The sequence below is a fragment of the Apium graveolens genome, chromosome 8 (assembly GCF_009905375.1).
Source record: "Apium graveolens cultivar Ventura chromosome 8, ASM990537v1, whole genome shotgun sequence".
In the NCBI taxonomy this organism is placed as follows: Eukaryota; Viridiplantae; Streptophyta; class Magnoliopsida; order Apiales; family Apiaceae; genus Apium; species Apium graveolens.
In genome coordinates, this window is record NC_133654.1 from 90501068 (window position 1) to 90517469 (window position 16402).

At 31.0% G+C, this 16402-nt stretch overlaps 1 protein-coding gene and 1 non-coding gene across 2 annotated transcripts; both read left to right on the plus strand.

The window, feature by feature from the left end:
• The first annotated feature begins 652 nt into the window (after positions 1-652).
• LOC141676560 (uncharacterized) lies at positions 653-3487 on the plus strand. Its single transcript, XM_074482231.1, has 4 exons — positions 653-719; positions 2064-2173; positions 2268-2364; positions 2943-3487. The coding sequence occupies exons 2-4, from the start codon at positions 2094-2096 to the stop codon at positions 3312-3314; spliced, it is 549 nt and encodes a 182-aa protein (XP_074338332.1). The 5' UTR covers positions 653-719; positions 2064-2093; the 3' UTR covers positions 3315-3487.
• A 4369-nt stretch (positions 3488-7856) lies between these two features.
• TRNAQ-UUG (transfer RNA glutamine (anticodon UUG)) lies at positions 7857-7928 on the plus strand. The gene has a single exon. It is a non-coding gene; the product is annotated as a tRNA-Gln (tRNA).
• The last annotated feature ends 8474 nt before the right edge of the window (positions 7929-16402 follow it).

Sequence of the window (16402 nt, forward strand, 5' to 3'; positions counted from 1 at the left end):
TATATAATACATCCGAACTTAAACAAATTATATTAAAATTCGAATATAATTACTTGAATTTTGTCTATATAATGTGTTTAGGCTAAAACAAAATAATTTGTACAACTGAAGGTTAAAACAAGGCTAAAATCGAATTAAAGATGATTCTCACTAATTATGTTAAAATATTAAAATGAAATAATTAATAAAATATAACAAATTTAAATAATTGAATATTAAGATTAAAAAATATAATTACGGTTATTTAAAATAACTGTGCATAACAAGGGTTATAGGCTAGTATAATATAAAGAGATTGATGTGCCTGGGGTCACTACCACACAAATCGTCTTTACCAACATCGAAAAACGGTGTTGGCACAAAAAATGTTGCCTTATGTGATAAAAATTCGAATAAGAGGATGTATGGCAACATTAATTTAAATTGTTTACATATATGTTGCCTTAGTACAGTTATGCCAACACCTATATTGGTGTTGCCTTATATACATGAGAAAGTACTGAAAAACTAGGAGGAAAAATCACGCTCCCGGGGAAAAAAGCCCGCGAATGAAAACTTGAAAAACCCGCTCAGTTCAATCTATCAATTATAACACAAAACAAAACAAATAAAATATAAAAAAAATTATACTAAAAAAACAAAAACACTCCATCTCTCCGTCTCTCATCTCTTGCAGATCTCACATCTCTCTCACAGCTCCGTTTAATCGCTCGGCTCCGGTCAGTTTCATCGCTCTCTTTTCACTCCAGCTCATTTACTCCTGCCGTAGATTCACTCTATTCAACCTTTTTTTTTGTATCTTGGCTCCTCTCCGCAATCTTTCCATAGCTCCATTCATTTAATTAAAGGCATGTTTTTTCGAATTAAAGGTATATTAGAAACATTAACTTTGAGTTTTTATAAACTCTAATTTTGGGGGGTTTTAATTTGTTAATTTTTGGGGTTTTACAGACCCTCATTTTTAGGGGTTTTATAAACCCTAAATTAAAGGTATATGTTTATATGTATAACTTCTGGAGGTTTTGAATTCATATGTGTATATAAATGTTGACCATGTTTTTTATACCACTTTTGGGGGTGAATGGTGTTTCACTGTTTTGCTTTGGTTGATTATGCCTTTTATTGAAGTTGATGATACGGAAGTAGAAAGAGACATATTTAATTGCTACAACTTGACATTTGAACTTAAAGGAAATTTTTAATGTTAAAAAACATATTTTTGTTAATGGTGACACTCTAAACTTAATCTCGTGAATTGCTAGGTAATAATCTTATAATTTGAACATTCATAAATTATATTCGTCATATTGATTTGAATACAATATGTTCTAATAGTTTGGACTTTTTATTGTTATTGCTTTTAATATTCCAAAAAAATCTGAGTAATTATGTTACGATAATTATAGAAATTATTGGATAATAAAATGAAATGTAAAAAACAGGATTAGCATGCCTTAGTAGAGCTTAGTCAAATTCAATTAATATGTTTGCAAGTGCTGCTAAATCTCTTTAACCTGGATAAGGTGTATCATTAGAACTACATTACTCGCTTATATCTTGGCATTTTACTCTGCTTATTAAGTTGAATAATATGGTATGTACATTAAGTTGAATGAAATTGTGAGTGCTGGTAGTGTGACAGGGGATGGTAGCATGTCAAATTCTTTTGGTGGAAATGATCAGGCCTAGTTGCTTCTCCTTGGTCTGATATATTTATTAGGGTGCAAATGGCTGTGACTGTTATATTTAACTTAATAACTATTTGAAATGTTATAAGAGCCATGATTAAAAGTCACTGTACTTTGTTATTTTCCTAGCAATTCCGGAAAAAGAAGAGAAATCACAGCCATTCATTCAATATGCAGATATATATATTATACACATACATACATCTTTGATGCAACTCTTTCAATGTTTTGTTCTTCATCGTATATTTCTTTATCTACATGAGTCAAATACTTTAGGTTCTTCCAAAAAAAAATTCTTGGGTTAACATGGTTTTGATTCCGAATTTTTAAGTTTTAACCATGAAAGTTTATGTCTTTTGTTCCATAATTTTGCAGCAAATTTTTGTTTCAAATTCCGACAAGATTATGAGAGATATCAAGTGGGTATCAGAGTTTTTCCGAAAAGTTTTTGAAACTGATTCTGATGATTATCAAAGCACATTCAGGTGAGCTATTACCTTCATTTTACCTTGATTGTGTTGTATACTTTGAAGCTTCAACAACCAAAATTTATACCTTTTACTCTTCTTACTTTTTCAGCAGCTTTTTGCAGCAGATTTTCACGAATTTTAGAGCAGATTTAGACGTCCGTTTTGTTCACTTCTCGTCTTGTTATTTTATTTTCTCTCAAGGCATGGTACTAAACTCATTCCCTTGTCTTTTTCAATGCATTATATTGTATTTTGAGTGCTTAAAATCCTGAAAACTCGAAGCTGATTTTCTGCACAGCTAGACACCCTTGTATTTAAATCACTATAACTTTTTGTAGAAAAATCTTTTTATTGAACCGTTTTTTGCGTTAGATTCCAGAACTCAATATCTTTCTAACGGTATATGTATTGATTCCCAGAGAAATTCGTACAAAAGCAGTTTATCCCATAAACCAGACCTGCTAACGCCGATTTTTTCAAATATTCTTGTCGAAAGGAACACACTCATCCTTCTTGATAATCACATAATGTTCTTAGATAAAGTGCTATGTTCATTGCCCTTGGTATGAAATAGAGTAGTCTATTTTTTCTTGGTAATTTCCAAACTCAACTCAATTAATTCTTTGTAATTTAAATTCTTGCTCTCTTTTAACAGTGCAGAATATGCAGTTGCATATAGTTCTCGAGTATGCATTTAAGGGGATGAACTTAAGATGCATTTTGCAGCATTAACTGTTACAACTGCATTTTTTATATATTATTATTTTAACTTTTCTTTTTGCAGGAGGATGTTAAGAAAAATCTCAAGGATGGCAATATTGATGCTGCTAATGAATTAGTTCGTGCTGGGAAGGAACTTAGCCGCTCTTATTTAGTAGGGAGGCTTATTCGAAAAAAGGAGTCAAAAGGTAATTCCCCAACACGTGCGTCTGATCAGTACTTGGCAAACTTGACTGAAAAGATCAGGGATGAACTTGAGCAGGAGATGGAAGAGAAAATGGATCGGAATGTTCGAGAGTTTCGAGACAATATCAAGGTGATGATGTCCAAGTTGGCGGAAAAGAATCCAGAGCTGCAGATTGATATTGAAGAGCTGAGCAAGCTGCAACCACCAAGTGAGCAGCCACCAAGTGATGCAACTGGAACAAGCAAGTAGCCACCAAGTGATGCAACCGGAGCAAGCAATGACAGTCCTTGATCCCGCATATCGTAGTTATAATGATGCCTTTTGCGATATTAGACCATATATAATACTTTTTAAAAAAGTTCTTGTGGCCGTATACTGAAGTACTTTGCTTTATTGAAGTAGAATCAAGTCGGAATGTTGGAATTGATATTGGCATTATGTAGTGCTTGTATGACTAAAAGTATGTATTCAAGTTTTCTAAGTAGTTTTTGACTTGGCTTGCATCTGAGGATTTGGTTTTTGTGTTGTGGTTGGATTTGAACTATATTGGGATGTTATAATTTAGGCAAGAACCTGTCAAATTTTTTTACTAAACATGTTGCCTTAGCCTAAAATAATGTTGGAAAAAATAAATCCAAAGATGTTGCTATAGCTGGGTAAGTGTTGGCAAAGATGAGAAATGTTAATAAAATTGGTGTTGCTATAGATTGAGACTATGTTGCCATAAGAATTAAGGCAACATCAAATTTGTGATGCCTTTAAAAACCCAGTGTTGCCATAAACTTAAAACCAACACCGGTTCAGATGTTGCTATTGACATTACAATGTTGCCATAAAGGTCTACAACAACACATTTTTGGTGTTAGTATTGTTCTGTAAAATGTGTTGGCAAAACATCAAAGGCCACATGCAAATTTCCAACACCCTCAAAATTGACCAAAGTGTTGCCTTAAGCTTTGTGGCAACATTTTTTTAGCATTTTTCATATTTTTTTTAATGTTGCTGTAGGCCATTTATGTGGTAGTGGATTGTTGTCAGGATTGTGCCTGAGGCTACAAGATTTCCTCATATAATAGTAGGGGTATTTTTATAAATTGTCTTAAAATTACAAAACTACCCATTTAAAATTGCACTCAAAATCATTATAATCTCATACTATCCCTGAGGACAACCTCAGGTCCAGTTTTCTCTAATATAAAAGTACTATCAAAGGTCAAGGGTTCAATACTTACTAGTCACTACTAACATATTTAAATCTAATATTTTATAACTTCGTATAAACAAAGATTAGATCTCAAATTTTATTGGTAACACTTTAATATCTAATATTTATATACTAAATTACAAATATAAATTTATGATTTAAATTTTTATCAACATATAAATATTTAATATTTATATTATTATATTTAAGAACGGGAAATAAGATCTGATATTCAAATTATTAATTTTGAATATTTTAACAAACACTTGGATAAAGAGTCACCGGAGAATTTTGATGGCAAACTAGCAAAAAAGTATGTGTGATGTGTGAAGTATTTGCATGATGAAGCTGGGAAGAAGTCTTTAATCATTTAATTGTTTTTAATTGTGTATTATACTTTATACTTTGGAGCTAAACTATTGATCTCCTTCTTGTATATAGATGGATGGTGTCCTTAGGTTCTACGAACAAATTCTAAAGTTACGAGTTTTAATTTATAATTCTAAACTAGTTTACTGAGTCGCGCTTTACAGTGGCTTTTTAAAATAATATTTAGCTTTTTTATAATTTTTATCTGATTTTGATTATTTTGAAATTATAAATAAAAAATTAAAAAATTTAAAAAGCTGTTATCTCATTAAACATATTTACTCTAATAATTCGCTCTCTCATTATTCACAAATCTAATATCATAAAATTATATTATTTATTATTTATTTGTAAATAATCAATATACTATATTTTTCTATGTAATAATATAAAAATTTGAGAAAATAAGAAAATTAGATTGAAATGATATAAGAGGTGCCATGAGACGACTCGATTTCGGACTATTAACTTTAAATCAAAATTATAAATATAATAATTTTTTTATACAATAAAATCAAATATTACACGAAAGGGAAAATAGCGATCAAACTCAATAATCAAAATTATAAACATAAGAGACGCCGCTTCATAATTCAATAATTAATATCTTTCATATAATAAAATTTATTGTAACATCACGATAATTCTTAAACAATAAATTACGCCAAATCACGTAGCGTAAAATTCATAGGTTCAGTTCCACATTCTTAATAAACTTTTACAACGAACGAAATTGAAATATTAGAAATGAGTGAGTTAGACAACTCAACAATTAAAAGATTGACTTATAAATATTCTCAAAGTTAATGAATGTTTTTTAAAACAATTTTTTCAAAAACAAAATTATCAAATTTGAAAAATATTGTGAAAAATAGTCCAACCCAAAGTTTTATAATTTCAACAATGTACATAATTTAAAATGGAAACAAAATTCTTATAAATATCACAGTCTTACTCTACGATTATACTTTACCACTAACCAGTGACATCTTATTCTTATTTACGCCACACTTCGCCAGAGACCAACATTTAAAATTCAATAATTACGTTTTTTTAATAGATATCTACAGTTGCACACTCGTGCGCATACTAAGAATATTTAAGACTAATTCCAGAATTATAGTATAAATTACGTACGAATTCGAAACGTGAAGATTAAGATTCCAAAGATTCGTGTATCTTATATCTTATACTGCTTAAAATGATTTTTATATCTTAAACAAAAATTGAAAAATAACAACATCAATTTTTTTTTCAAAAATAAAATTAAGTTAAGGAGTATTTACCTCGAAATCGACTCAAAATCGAAAATTAACTCACAAACAAATCCTAAAATTTAAAATTAATAAAATATAACATAATTATATAAATTAATAATCTTTAATTATAAAAAAAATAACAGTCATTAATAATCTTCACAAATTAATTATGTCAAATTATATAAATTTATCATGTCAAATTATACGGTGATTGAAGCATGCAACTTTATACATCACAATTGTGTGCAAATATGACGGTCATCCAAATTAAATTAAGTAGCATTAAAGAGAGACCACTTACATGGTTCGATTTTGTATCGTTAGAGGTTCTTAAATAGGCATACCCTAAATTTGATTAGGTAATTTAAAATTTATAGTATTAAAGTTTCTACAACCTTTTCAAGTTATATCTAAAATAATGGTAAGTAATAATGATAAGTTGATTGCGAAAATTTTAATAAAAATTTTTGTAGAAATTTTAGAAAGATAACTATAGTTTTTGATATTTATTAATTCAAAAGATTGAAAAAATTAGAACAATTGAATGAGACGATTTGAGAGGCACCACCTAAACTACACCTCTTCTCTTTTATATAAGTATGTTGATTTTAAAAAAAAAAATAAAGTAAATAAGAGAAATAATTCTGACATGAACAATGATTATTAAAAAATAGAAAAATTAAGACAATTATATTTATATTAAAATTAAGTCAATATATAGTTTGAAAGAATCCGTGCGAACACGGACAATGAGCTAGTAACTAAAAAAAGATCACATAGTACACATAATAATAATTTGAAAAAGCGTTGCATAGTGGCGCCTCCAGTACAAATATTCAAGTTTGTGTTGCATTAATGAATACAAATTTGATGAAATTAAGCACGCAAAATTGATAACCAAAGGTGATTCATCAAAAAATGTAGCCAACATATATATATATAGGCATCAGCAGCAAAAGATGCTGTATTTGTAAGTACAAATTCTAGTAAAATTGGGGAGTTCAAATAATGATTAAGGGATAGTCATCTATAGGATAGCATTATATTATATTCCTGGTGCATAATATTAGATGCACGAAAATGATAGAGATGAAATCAATCAACACAACTGAATCGAGCCCTAAAGTTGAATTATTTCCCAAATTTATCAATCACAAATTTTTTTTAGTTCCCCAAGTAAAATCATAACTGGAATTGATTAAGGGGTGTATTAAACTGGGATTTTAAGGGATTTTTTTCTTTCATGAAATTTAATTGTATTTAACTGAAATTTTAAAAAATGTATCAGAATTTTATGGTATTAAACTATGATTTTAAATTATGATACAAAATCTGGTGGTATTCAGTCAGGATTTTAAATTATATTTAAAAATCTGATGGTATTCAAATGAGATTATTTAAAATTCATTAAAATCTGATGGTTCTCCAATGATGACGGGTTTTTTTGGACTTCATAAAATTATGGATTTTGTGGGATTGTCCAATATGTTTTATGATTTTTGAAATTCCACCATAATTAATGAGATTTTGAAGAATTATATTTAAATCCTAAAATCTCTTGATCTATATTTTATCTAGAATCTGCGTAAAATCAAAATCAAATATAATTCATTAAAATTCATGAATTACATATAATGCACAAAATGTCAGTTCAATACGTCCACAAGGCTGAATTGATAACTTTAATTATTAAAAAGCATTAACAAATTGAGTATTTACAGAGAGACAGAGAGAGAGTAACCGACCCACCAGAACGAAAGGATTAGTCATTGAGGAACTTGTCGGCGTAAGAATCTACACCGACGATGACGAGATTGTGGCGGCAGTTCTGGCATACCCATCGGGGAAGGTCCGGGTCAACCGGTAGGGTCCGACCCATGTGGTTTAGTTTTTGGGGTTATTTATATTAACTTACTCTAAATTGGTTATATTTATAGCACAAAAGAAAAATCGTCAATTGGTTCTATGGTGTAGTGGTTAGCACTCTGGACTTTGAATCCAGCGACCTGGGTTCGACTCCCGGTAGGACCTCCTCTACTTTTAATAATCTCACATATAATAGAATTAATTAATTTTTAGAGTAATTGGCAGTTTGTAACCCACTTTTATTTTCATTTTTGCGATTTGGGTTTACATTATTTTCTCTGTCAACATGCACCCCATAAAAATTAATTTCGCTTCTATTTGCACCCCAATGATGACTTTCCATCCAAGATAACCGTTAACTTTAACGGAATCGGGGGCATTTCAGTAAATTACTAATTAAAATAGACGAAAATAAGAGTAATTGACACTTTGTAACCCATTTCTTTCGAAGTTTTTTCAATTCGGGTCTATATTATGTTTCCTTACAAGTTGCACTTTTAACTTTGAATTTCGCTTTGTTTTACATCCCAGGACCGTTTTAATTTTTATAGTAGGGGTAAAATCGGAATTTTTTGATCTACAAGAACAAATCGCCGGATCCTTTGATTTCTCAATCCAAACATACAAATAAATACATGAATCCATTACAAATAACAAATAAAAACTACCTGTAATATCAAATTTTATGAAAAATGCCCGGAAATCAAACCACCAATTTGAAATATGAATCCTATTATCGAGTTTAATTTTTATTTAAGCGGATATGAATCGGCATATTAAATATTCGATCCTAGATTCGATCTGATAAAAAAAATCTAATTATAAATGGAGCGAATATTTAATAGGCCAGTCCATATTCGCTAAATAAAAAATTAAACTCGATTTAAGGATTCTTATTTCGAATTGGGGGTTTGATTTTCGGGCATTTTTCATGAAATTTGATATTACAAATATCTTTTGCTTGTTATTTGCAAATGGGGCTGAGCATTCGGTCGGTTTGGTCCAAAACCACACCGAACCGAATAGACCGAAAAACTGAATTATCATTTTTTTTCTTGGATCGAACCAGACTGAAATTTTATTATGGACCGGACCGGACCAACCAAACCCAAATAATTCGATTCGGCCCGGTTTTGGATAAAACGGACCGAGTTTTTTTAAAAAAAGAAAATTTTATTAAAAATTTCAAACCAAAAAATATGAAATCTAAAATATAATTAAAGTAAGGTGATATGTAGAGTTCTAAGAGTGTACGAGTATAATTACAAATTAAAAACTATGATTATAATTTTTAGATATATGTAAATATATAATATAAAATTATAGTATTTATGATTTGGTCTATTCGATCTATTCGGTCCGGACCGAAATATTTTTTAAAAGAATCGGTCCAAACCGAATTTTATTTCGGTCTATTTGGTCCGGACCGAATAGAACGAATTTCTGAAAAATCAGGACCGAACTGAATTAGTACGGTTCGGTTCGGTTTTTCGGTTCGATTTGCTCAGCCCTATTTACAATCGATTCATGTATTTATTTGTTGGTTTGGATTGGGAAATCTAAGGATCCGGCGATTTGTTCTTGGAAACCAGAAAGTTTTGATTTTAACCCTGATATAAAAGTTAAAAACGGTCCGGGGTGCAAAACAAAGCGAAATTCAAAGTTAAAGGTGCAACTTGCAAGGAAACATAATATAGACCCGAATTGAAAAAACGCCCAAAGAAATGGGTTACAAAGTGCCAAATACTCTTATTTTCTTCTGGTTTAATTAGTAATTTACTGAAATGCCCCCGATTCCGTTAAAGTTAACGGTCAACATGGATGGAAAGTCGTCAATGGGGTACAAATAGAAGCGAAATTAATTTTATGGGGTGTAAGTTGACAGAGAAAATAATGTAGACCCAAATCGCAAAAATGAAAATAAAAGTGGGTTACAAACTGCCAATTACTCTAATTTTTATTCATAAATGTAATTTTGTTATTTTTATAATTGCTTATTCTCTTTAATACTTCCGTGCAGATTATAATTTTATATCCTTTCAGATCAGTTTTTTTATCTAACAGATAACTAAATAACAAATCAATAAAATTCTTCGAATTCATTCACCTCAAATCAAAACACTACTTTAAATTATGATTGGAATGCAAATCTATTACTATTATATAAAAGACGAAATATTGAAAGTTTTGGTACGGTACCTATTTTTTGGTACACGTCGAATTTACTGAATTACCCTTATTTTACTCAAAAGTTTTATTAGCCTTAGTCATTGAATTATAATAAAAATAAAAATAAAAAGTGTTTTCAACTATAATACGTTATCTTTTTTATTTCTCTCAATTAAAACAATTTCTTCTAAATATCACGAACAAATTTATTTAATAAAGTAGAATAATAATATTATAACCACTAATAACTAATAAATTACCTTTTTCATCTACTTAATTGTTTATTTTATTTAAATATTATTTTACTTAAAAACTTTGTTAAACTCCTTGATTATAGCAAACCATAAGTTCTTAACTGCTTTACAAGAACAATACACGAACAACTTAACATCAGCATCCTTATTCCTGACAACAACAACAATCTCATCTCATCGTTTAACACAATGCAAAAACCCTATGTTCTTAAAATAATGCAAAAGTCGAAATAATCTACACCTATAACCAGTAGCTGTCGTAGATATATTTTGTACGGGTACACAGTAAAAAATATTTGTTTTATATATTTATTACTATTATATAAAAGACGAAATATTAAAAATTTTTGTACATGTTTTTTGATACACGCTGAATTTGTGACCCCCTCCAAACCCGGGTCAGAAGTTTGGGGCTCATAACACACACCACAATATATAAACCTGTAAATATTATATGCGTTGACCCTTTTTTATACAACCACGGATCGCAATAGGTTAAAGTATGAAAACAAGTCACAACCTTAACTTTTATTACATCATACCAAATCCCAACTAGTTCAACTTATAATTGATAATGACATTGTTCTTACAATCTTGCATAACTCATCTACAATATAAAGCTCCTGCTAGCTCGATCCATGTAACGCCCTCCAAACCCGGGTCAGACAACACACACACATATTTAAACCTGTTTATGAATATAAGAATATATATATGCAATGACCCTACTTACCATATTCCACGGATCGACGCAGTCTAAAGTATGTCCACAAGCCACAATCTTATTTATTACATAAACGTACCAAATCCCAGTTTATTTATCTTACAACTGAAGTTTAAACTTTATTACAAATTATCAACACAACCAAGCCAAACATCAACTACTAGTCTAGTCTATTCCATTTCAACCTGGATACCTAGCTCGCACACTTGTCTGGGGATCTTCGCTACCACCAGTTTCCTTTTTCACTGAAAAAGAATATAAACAGTTTTGCAAGAGTGAGCTAACTAGCTCAGCAAGTCATAAAGACAGTAACTGAGATTAACAATGATCAATTGAAATGATATAAGAAATCAAGTTTACTGATAAGCAATGATTAGAATTGGATATTCATTTTCATTTTTAAAACCAATGTTAGGCTGCTGATCAGTCACACACTAACCCCGAGCAAGGCTCCCAGCTTTGCTCTATATACTGGATCCAAGGCACACATTGGCCTATTATGACCACGAATCTGGTCCGACCACGAATCTGGTCCATATTTAAAAACAATCCAATTCCAGAATAACAATATGATTAATAATGTAAATCAACAGTTGAATCATAAACAACATTTATTTTAAAGCATCATATGATATGTAATTCCAAGAAGTAACAAGGAAATCAGAAAGGTTGGGTTTCAACCGAGGAAAGAATCAGAAAGCAGATGACCCAAGGGTTCAAGAGTTACAAGAATTGGTCTTCTGTTACGCAGGATATAAGGGTTGGTATGTTGAGCAATCTCGTATTAAGAATCAGTATGTGGTAGATATGTATTTGTGGAGTAAGATCATATATGTATGGTTTGTATCTGAGGACTCAAAAATCAACGGTTTATGAAGAATCAGGCTTATGGCTCAAGATCAATAAAAATCAGGGTTTGGGTTAAGTTCTTCAAAGTACTTACAATATAGAATAAGAACAGTTTGGAATAGTTGTAACATAATGAAGAGAGTTCACAATACTTGTAATATCATCAAGAAGAATAGGAACACTTGCCTTATCAATTCGCTTCCACTTTCCTAGCACCTGTCAAGTGGTTCCCACTCACTGACTACCTGCTTTCCTTTTCGACGTCTCGCTTCCTCTGTTAAACATCACATGTACTTATCAATACTACTTCTCATCACATTCTATTCATTACAACCTTCTAACTACCCTTCGTTTTACCCAAATCCGACATACGGATTGAAAATTATGAAGAAAACAGTCAAACAATACACGTACAATCATATTACGCATCAATTAAATCACATATAATATGCAGCACGTAATATATTCAATTAAAATAATTATTCAAAGAATATTCGGGGTTAAAATGATTTTCCAGATATTTAATACAACTTTTTGAATATTTTTCGGAATTAAAACGGGTTTCCGAATCATTTTATAATTAAGTAATAGGGTTTAAATTCCCGAATCTGACTTTAAAATAATTTTATAATAATTATCGAGCCTTGAAGAAAATTTTAAATAATATTTTAAAACTCGAAACTATTTTTCAAAATTTTTAAATCAAAAATAGATAATTAAATCTAATTATTAAATTAATTAAGATTAATTAATAACTATTTAAATCAATTAACCAATTAATAATTAAATTAATTGATTAATTATATAATTAATTATCACTTAAAATTAATTAATTTAATAATTAAGATTTATTTTGAATTTAAAAATAATTTTTAGAATTAAAAATATTGATAATTTCTGAAATTTAAATAAACAGAAGTATAAATTTTGAAAATATTTAAAACAGAAATCTTATTTTTATAAGATTTTGAAAGTACAGGGGATGTTTTGGAAAATGGGAAGAAGATTGAGGACTAAACTGCAGTTTAGCCTCGTCTTCTGCAGTTTATAAAATACTTTATACGAAAATAATGTAATATTATCCCTTGTTTCGAGAATACGGGTTTTGTTGATATATCGAAACAATTATCGTATCGAAAATTGTGCGCCGGGACGTGCACGAGTCAAACCGTAATCCGGATCGAAAAAGTCAAAACACGAAAAATGTCCGGAATTACCAGATTAGGTTAGGAAGGAGTTTTCGGAAGAGTTTTGGGTTGTAAAAACGTAAAAACGGTTGAGGTTGGACGATTCCCGCTTTATAAAATAATTTTGTAATTATTCCGAAAATAATTAATAAATTCATAAATCAATATAAAATTATATAATATTCCAAAAATTACCAGAAAAATTTCTTAATTATCTATATTTTATTCTGGACATAATAGAATTAATACACTCACATTTTATCACATATATACATCTAAATATTATTATCAATCAACAGATAATTCACCAAAATTTACATGATAATTACATAAAAATCATTTATTGATAAAATATTTACACGCGAAATCCCCAATATTACATCCTTTCCCCCTTAAAAGGATTCTGTCCTCAGAATATGCTAAGTAAACAACCGAGGGTACTTTTCTTGCATATCACTTTCTAGTTCCCAGGTTGACTCTTCCACCTTTGGGTTTTTCGACAATACTTTTACTAACTTTACAACTTTATTCCTCAATATATTTTCTCTCTTTTCTAGAAACTCTATCGAATTCTCTACATATGATAAATCTTCCTGAAATTCTATCGGCTCATACTCAATTACATGCTTAGAATCGAGGTTATACTTCTTAAGCATTGATACGTGGAAAACATTATGAATGTGCTCAATGTGCGGGGGTAATGCTAATTCATATGCTACCTTGCCGACACGTTTCAAAATTTTAAAAGGTCCAACGTATCTGGGACTCAGCTTTCCTTTCTTTCCGAATATTGAAAATCCTTTCCACGGTGACACCTTTAGTAACACTAGATCTCCGTCTTCAAATTCCATATCTTTTCTTGATTGATCTGTATACTTTCTTTGGCGATCTTGTGCTGTAATTAACCTTTTCTGGATGACTTCCATAACTTCTTTTGTCTGCTATACCAATTCAGGTCCAAGTATCTTACGTTCTCCGACTTTGTCCCAATATATTGGTGATCGACATTTGCGTCCATAAAGAGCTTCATAGGGTGGCATTCCAATATTGGCATGTTAACTGTTATTGTAAGCAAATTCCACTAAGGCTAAATGCTCGTCCCAATTTCCTTTGAAATCAATAGCACAAACACATAACATATCTTCAATAGTCTGGATTGTTCTCTCACTTTGGCCGTCCGTCTGCGGATGATAAGCCGTACTCATGTTTAACCTGGTTCCCAAGCATTCCTGAAAACTTCTCCAAAATCTCGAATTGAATCGTGGATCTCGATCAGATACAATAGACACAGGAACTCCATGACGAACTATTATTTCCTTCAAATATATGTGAACCAACTTGTCCAATAAAAATCTTTCATTAATAGGCAAGAAGTGAGCTGATTTGGTTAGTCTGTCTATTATAACCCAAATAGCATCGTGGTTCGCTTTCATTCTTGGTAATCCGACTATGAAATCCATAGCAATATGTTCCCATTTCCATTCTGGAATCTCTAATGGTTGTAACAATCCACTGGGTCTCTGTTGCTCCGCCTTAACTCTTTGACACGTATAACATTTGCCAACCCATTCTGCAATTTCTCTTTTCATGTCTCGCCACCGGTAATTCTCCTTTAAATCTCTGTACATCTTGGTACTTCCTGGATGAATGGAATACCTTGAATTGTGAGCTTCGTGTAAAATTTTATTCTTCAATTCTGTCACTGGTGGAATCCAAATTCTAGATGAAAATCTAAGAATACCCCGATCGTCCTTTTGAGTGCATAACTCCTCTCCAACCAAATGATTGATATCTTGATCCATTATTTTCTCCTGGCATCTTCTTATCTTTTCTAACAATTCTGGCTGAAATGTCATACTACCCATACTTGCTTCATTGGGCTTGCAAATTCTGATTTCCAATTCCAATTTCTGAAATTCCTTGTATAATTCCTGGGGTACCGTCAACATGTTCAGTCTTTCCTTTCTACTTAACGTATCAGCTACCAAATTCGCTTTTCCTGGATGATAGTTAATCGTGCAATCATAGTCCTTGATCAATTCCAACCATCTTCTTTGCGTCATGTTGAGCTCCTTTTGCATGAATATGTACTTCAAACTTTTGTGATCCATATAGATCTCGCATTTTTCTCCATATAGATAATGTCTCCAAATCTTCAAGGCGAATACTATTGCCGCTAGTTCCAAGTCATGAGTAGGATACTTCTGCTCATGAGGTTTCTGTTATTCCTAGTGAACTAACAATGAGATTTACAGAAGGGGGGTTGAATGTAAATCTCAAAACTTTTTCAAGTTTTGAGCAGTTTCAAAGGCTGTGTGTTTAAGATAAACAAGTGTATGAATTGCTTTAAGCTAATACAGACAGATATATATTCAAGCACAAAAGTACAGAACACAACAGACCTTAAAAACTTTTCTGGTGGATTTGTTGTTCCACCAGAGATGGTATTTCAGAAAATCTGTGATTCCAGAAGTTGATCACAGCTGCATCCTAGTACAAACTAGATAATTTTTCTCAAGATTTTTCTAAACAGCTCTGGAAAAATTCTATTCTAATTACTAGCTGCTACTTGGTTTATATAACACCAAGTTTACAAGTGAAGACAAAGATAAAAAGTACAATAATAAAATAAGTTCTCCACTTGTTTCTTCTCCATTTTACTCCAGTGCATTGTTGACTATTGCCTCTTTATACTAGAGTAGAACGGCTGCTTTTTCTGATATTCCTGAAATAGGCTACCACATCTCAGTTGTCTCTGTCAACCCATGTTCCTCTGTTTGTAGGTACAACTACCACTTGTCAACTGCTATTTAACAGAACATCCGTTGAAGCCTTCATCCGTTGATGGCTTTATCCGTTGATGTGTTAGCAGTTGAAGCTCTATCCGTTGATGCACTCATCCGTTGAAGGATGTTATCCGTTGAAGCTTTAGAGACATCCGTTGAAGCTTTGTTTCTCATCCGTTGAAGGTCTTTAAGTTATCCGTTGACACCATTTCATTTATACAAAATTACAAGGCATGAAATATTTATAATTGGCCTTCCTATCTGCATATCCTTTAGTAGTCAACATGACTTATAATTTCCCTCAACATTTAAGAATTATATCTCAAATTCAGAGACTGAAATGTGCTACAACACTAGACTTATTTCTAAGTAAAGCTACACCATCAACAGATAGCCAAAGTGGTCTTATCCGTTGAGGCTACAAACATTAGATTTCTACTTAAGTGTTTTGTTAAACATATCATCAAACTAATGCACATATATTCCTAACAATCTCCCCCTATTTATGTCTATAAGAATTGTAGACATAAATTCAAGGTTAACTTGATGATAACAAAACACTTAACAAATATATGAACTGAAACTAAGTAGAAATTTAAAAGTGCTGCAAAAGTGTATGTACTAGAAGGCAATTGAAGATTTACAGTGTTTCCAAGGGTGCTCCTCTAGC

Excerpts from the sequence above, each read along its gene's own strand:
- LOC141676560 (XM_074482231.1), top strand. The coding sequence starts at position 2,094 with ATGAGAGATATCAAGTGGGTATCAGAGTTTTTCCGAAAAGTTTTTGAA. Across the intron at positions 2,174-2,267 it reads GATTATCAAAGCACATTCAG|CAGCTTTTTGCAGCAGATTT; the intron begins GTGAGCTATTAC and ends TTACTTTTTCAG. Across the intron at positions 2,365-2,942 it reads TTATTTTCTCTCAAGGCATG|GAGGATGTTAAGAAAAATCT; the intron begins GTACTAAACTCA and ends TTCTTTTTGCAG.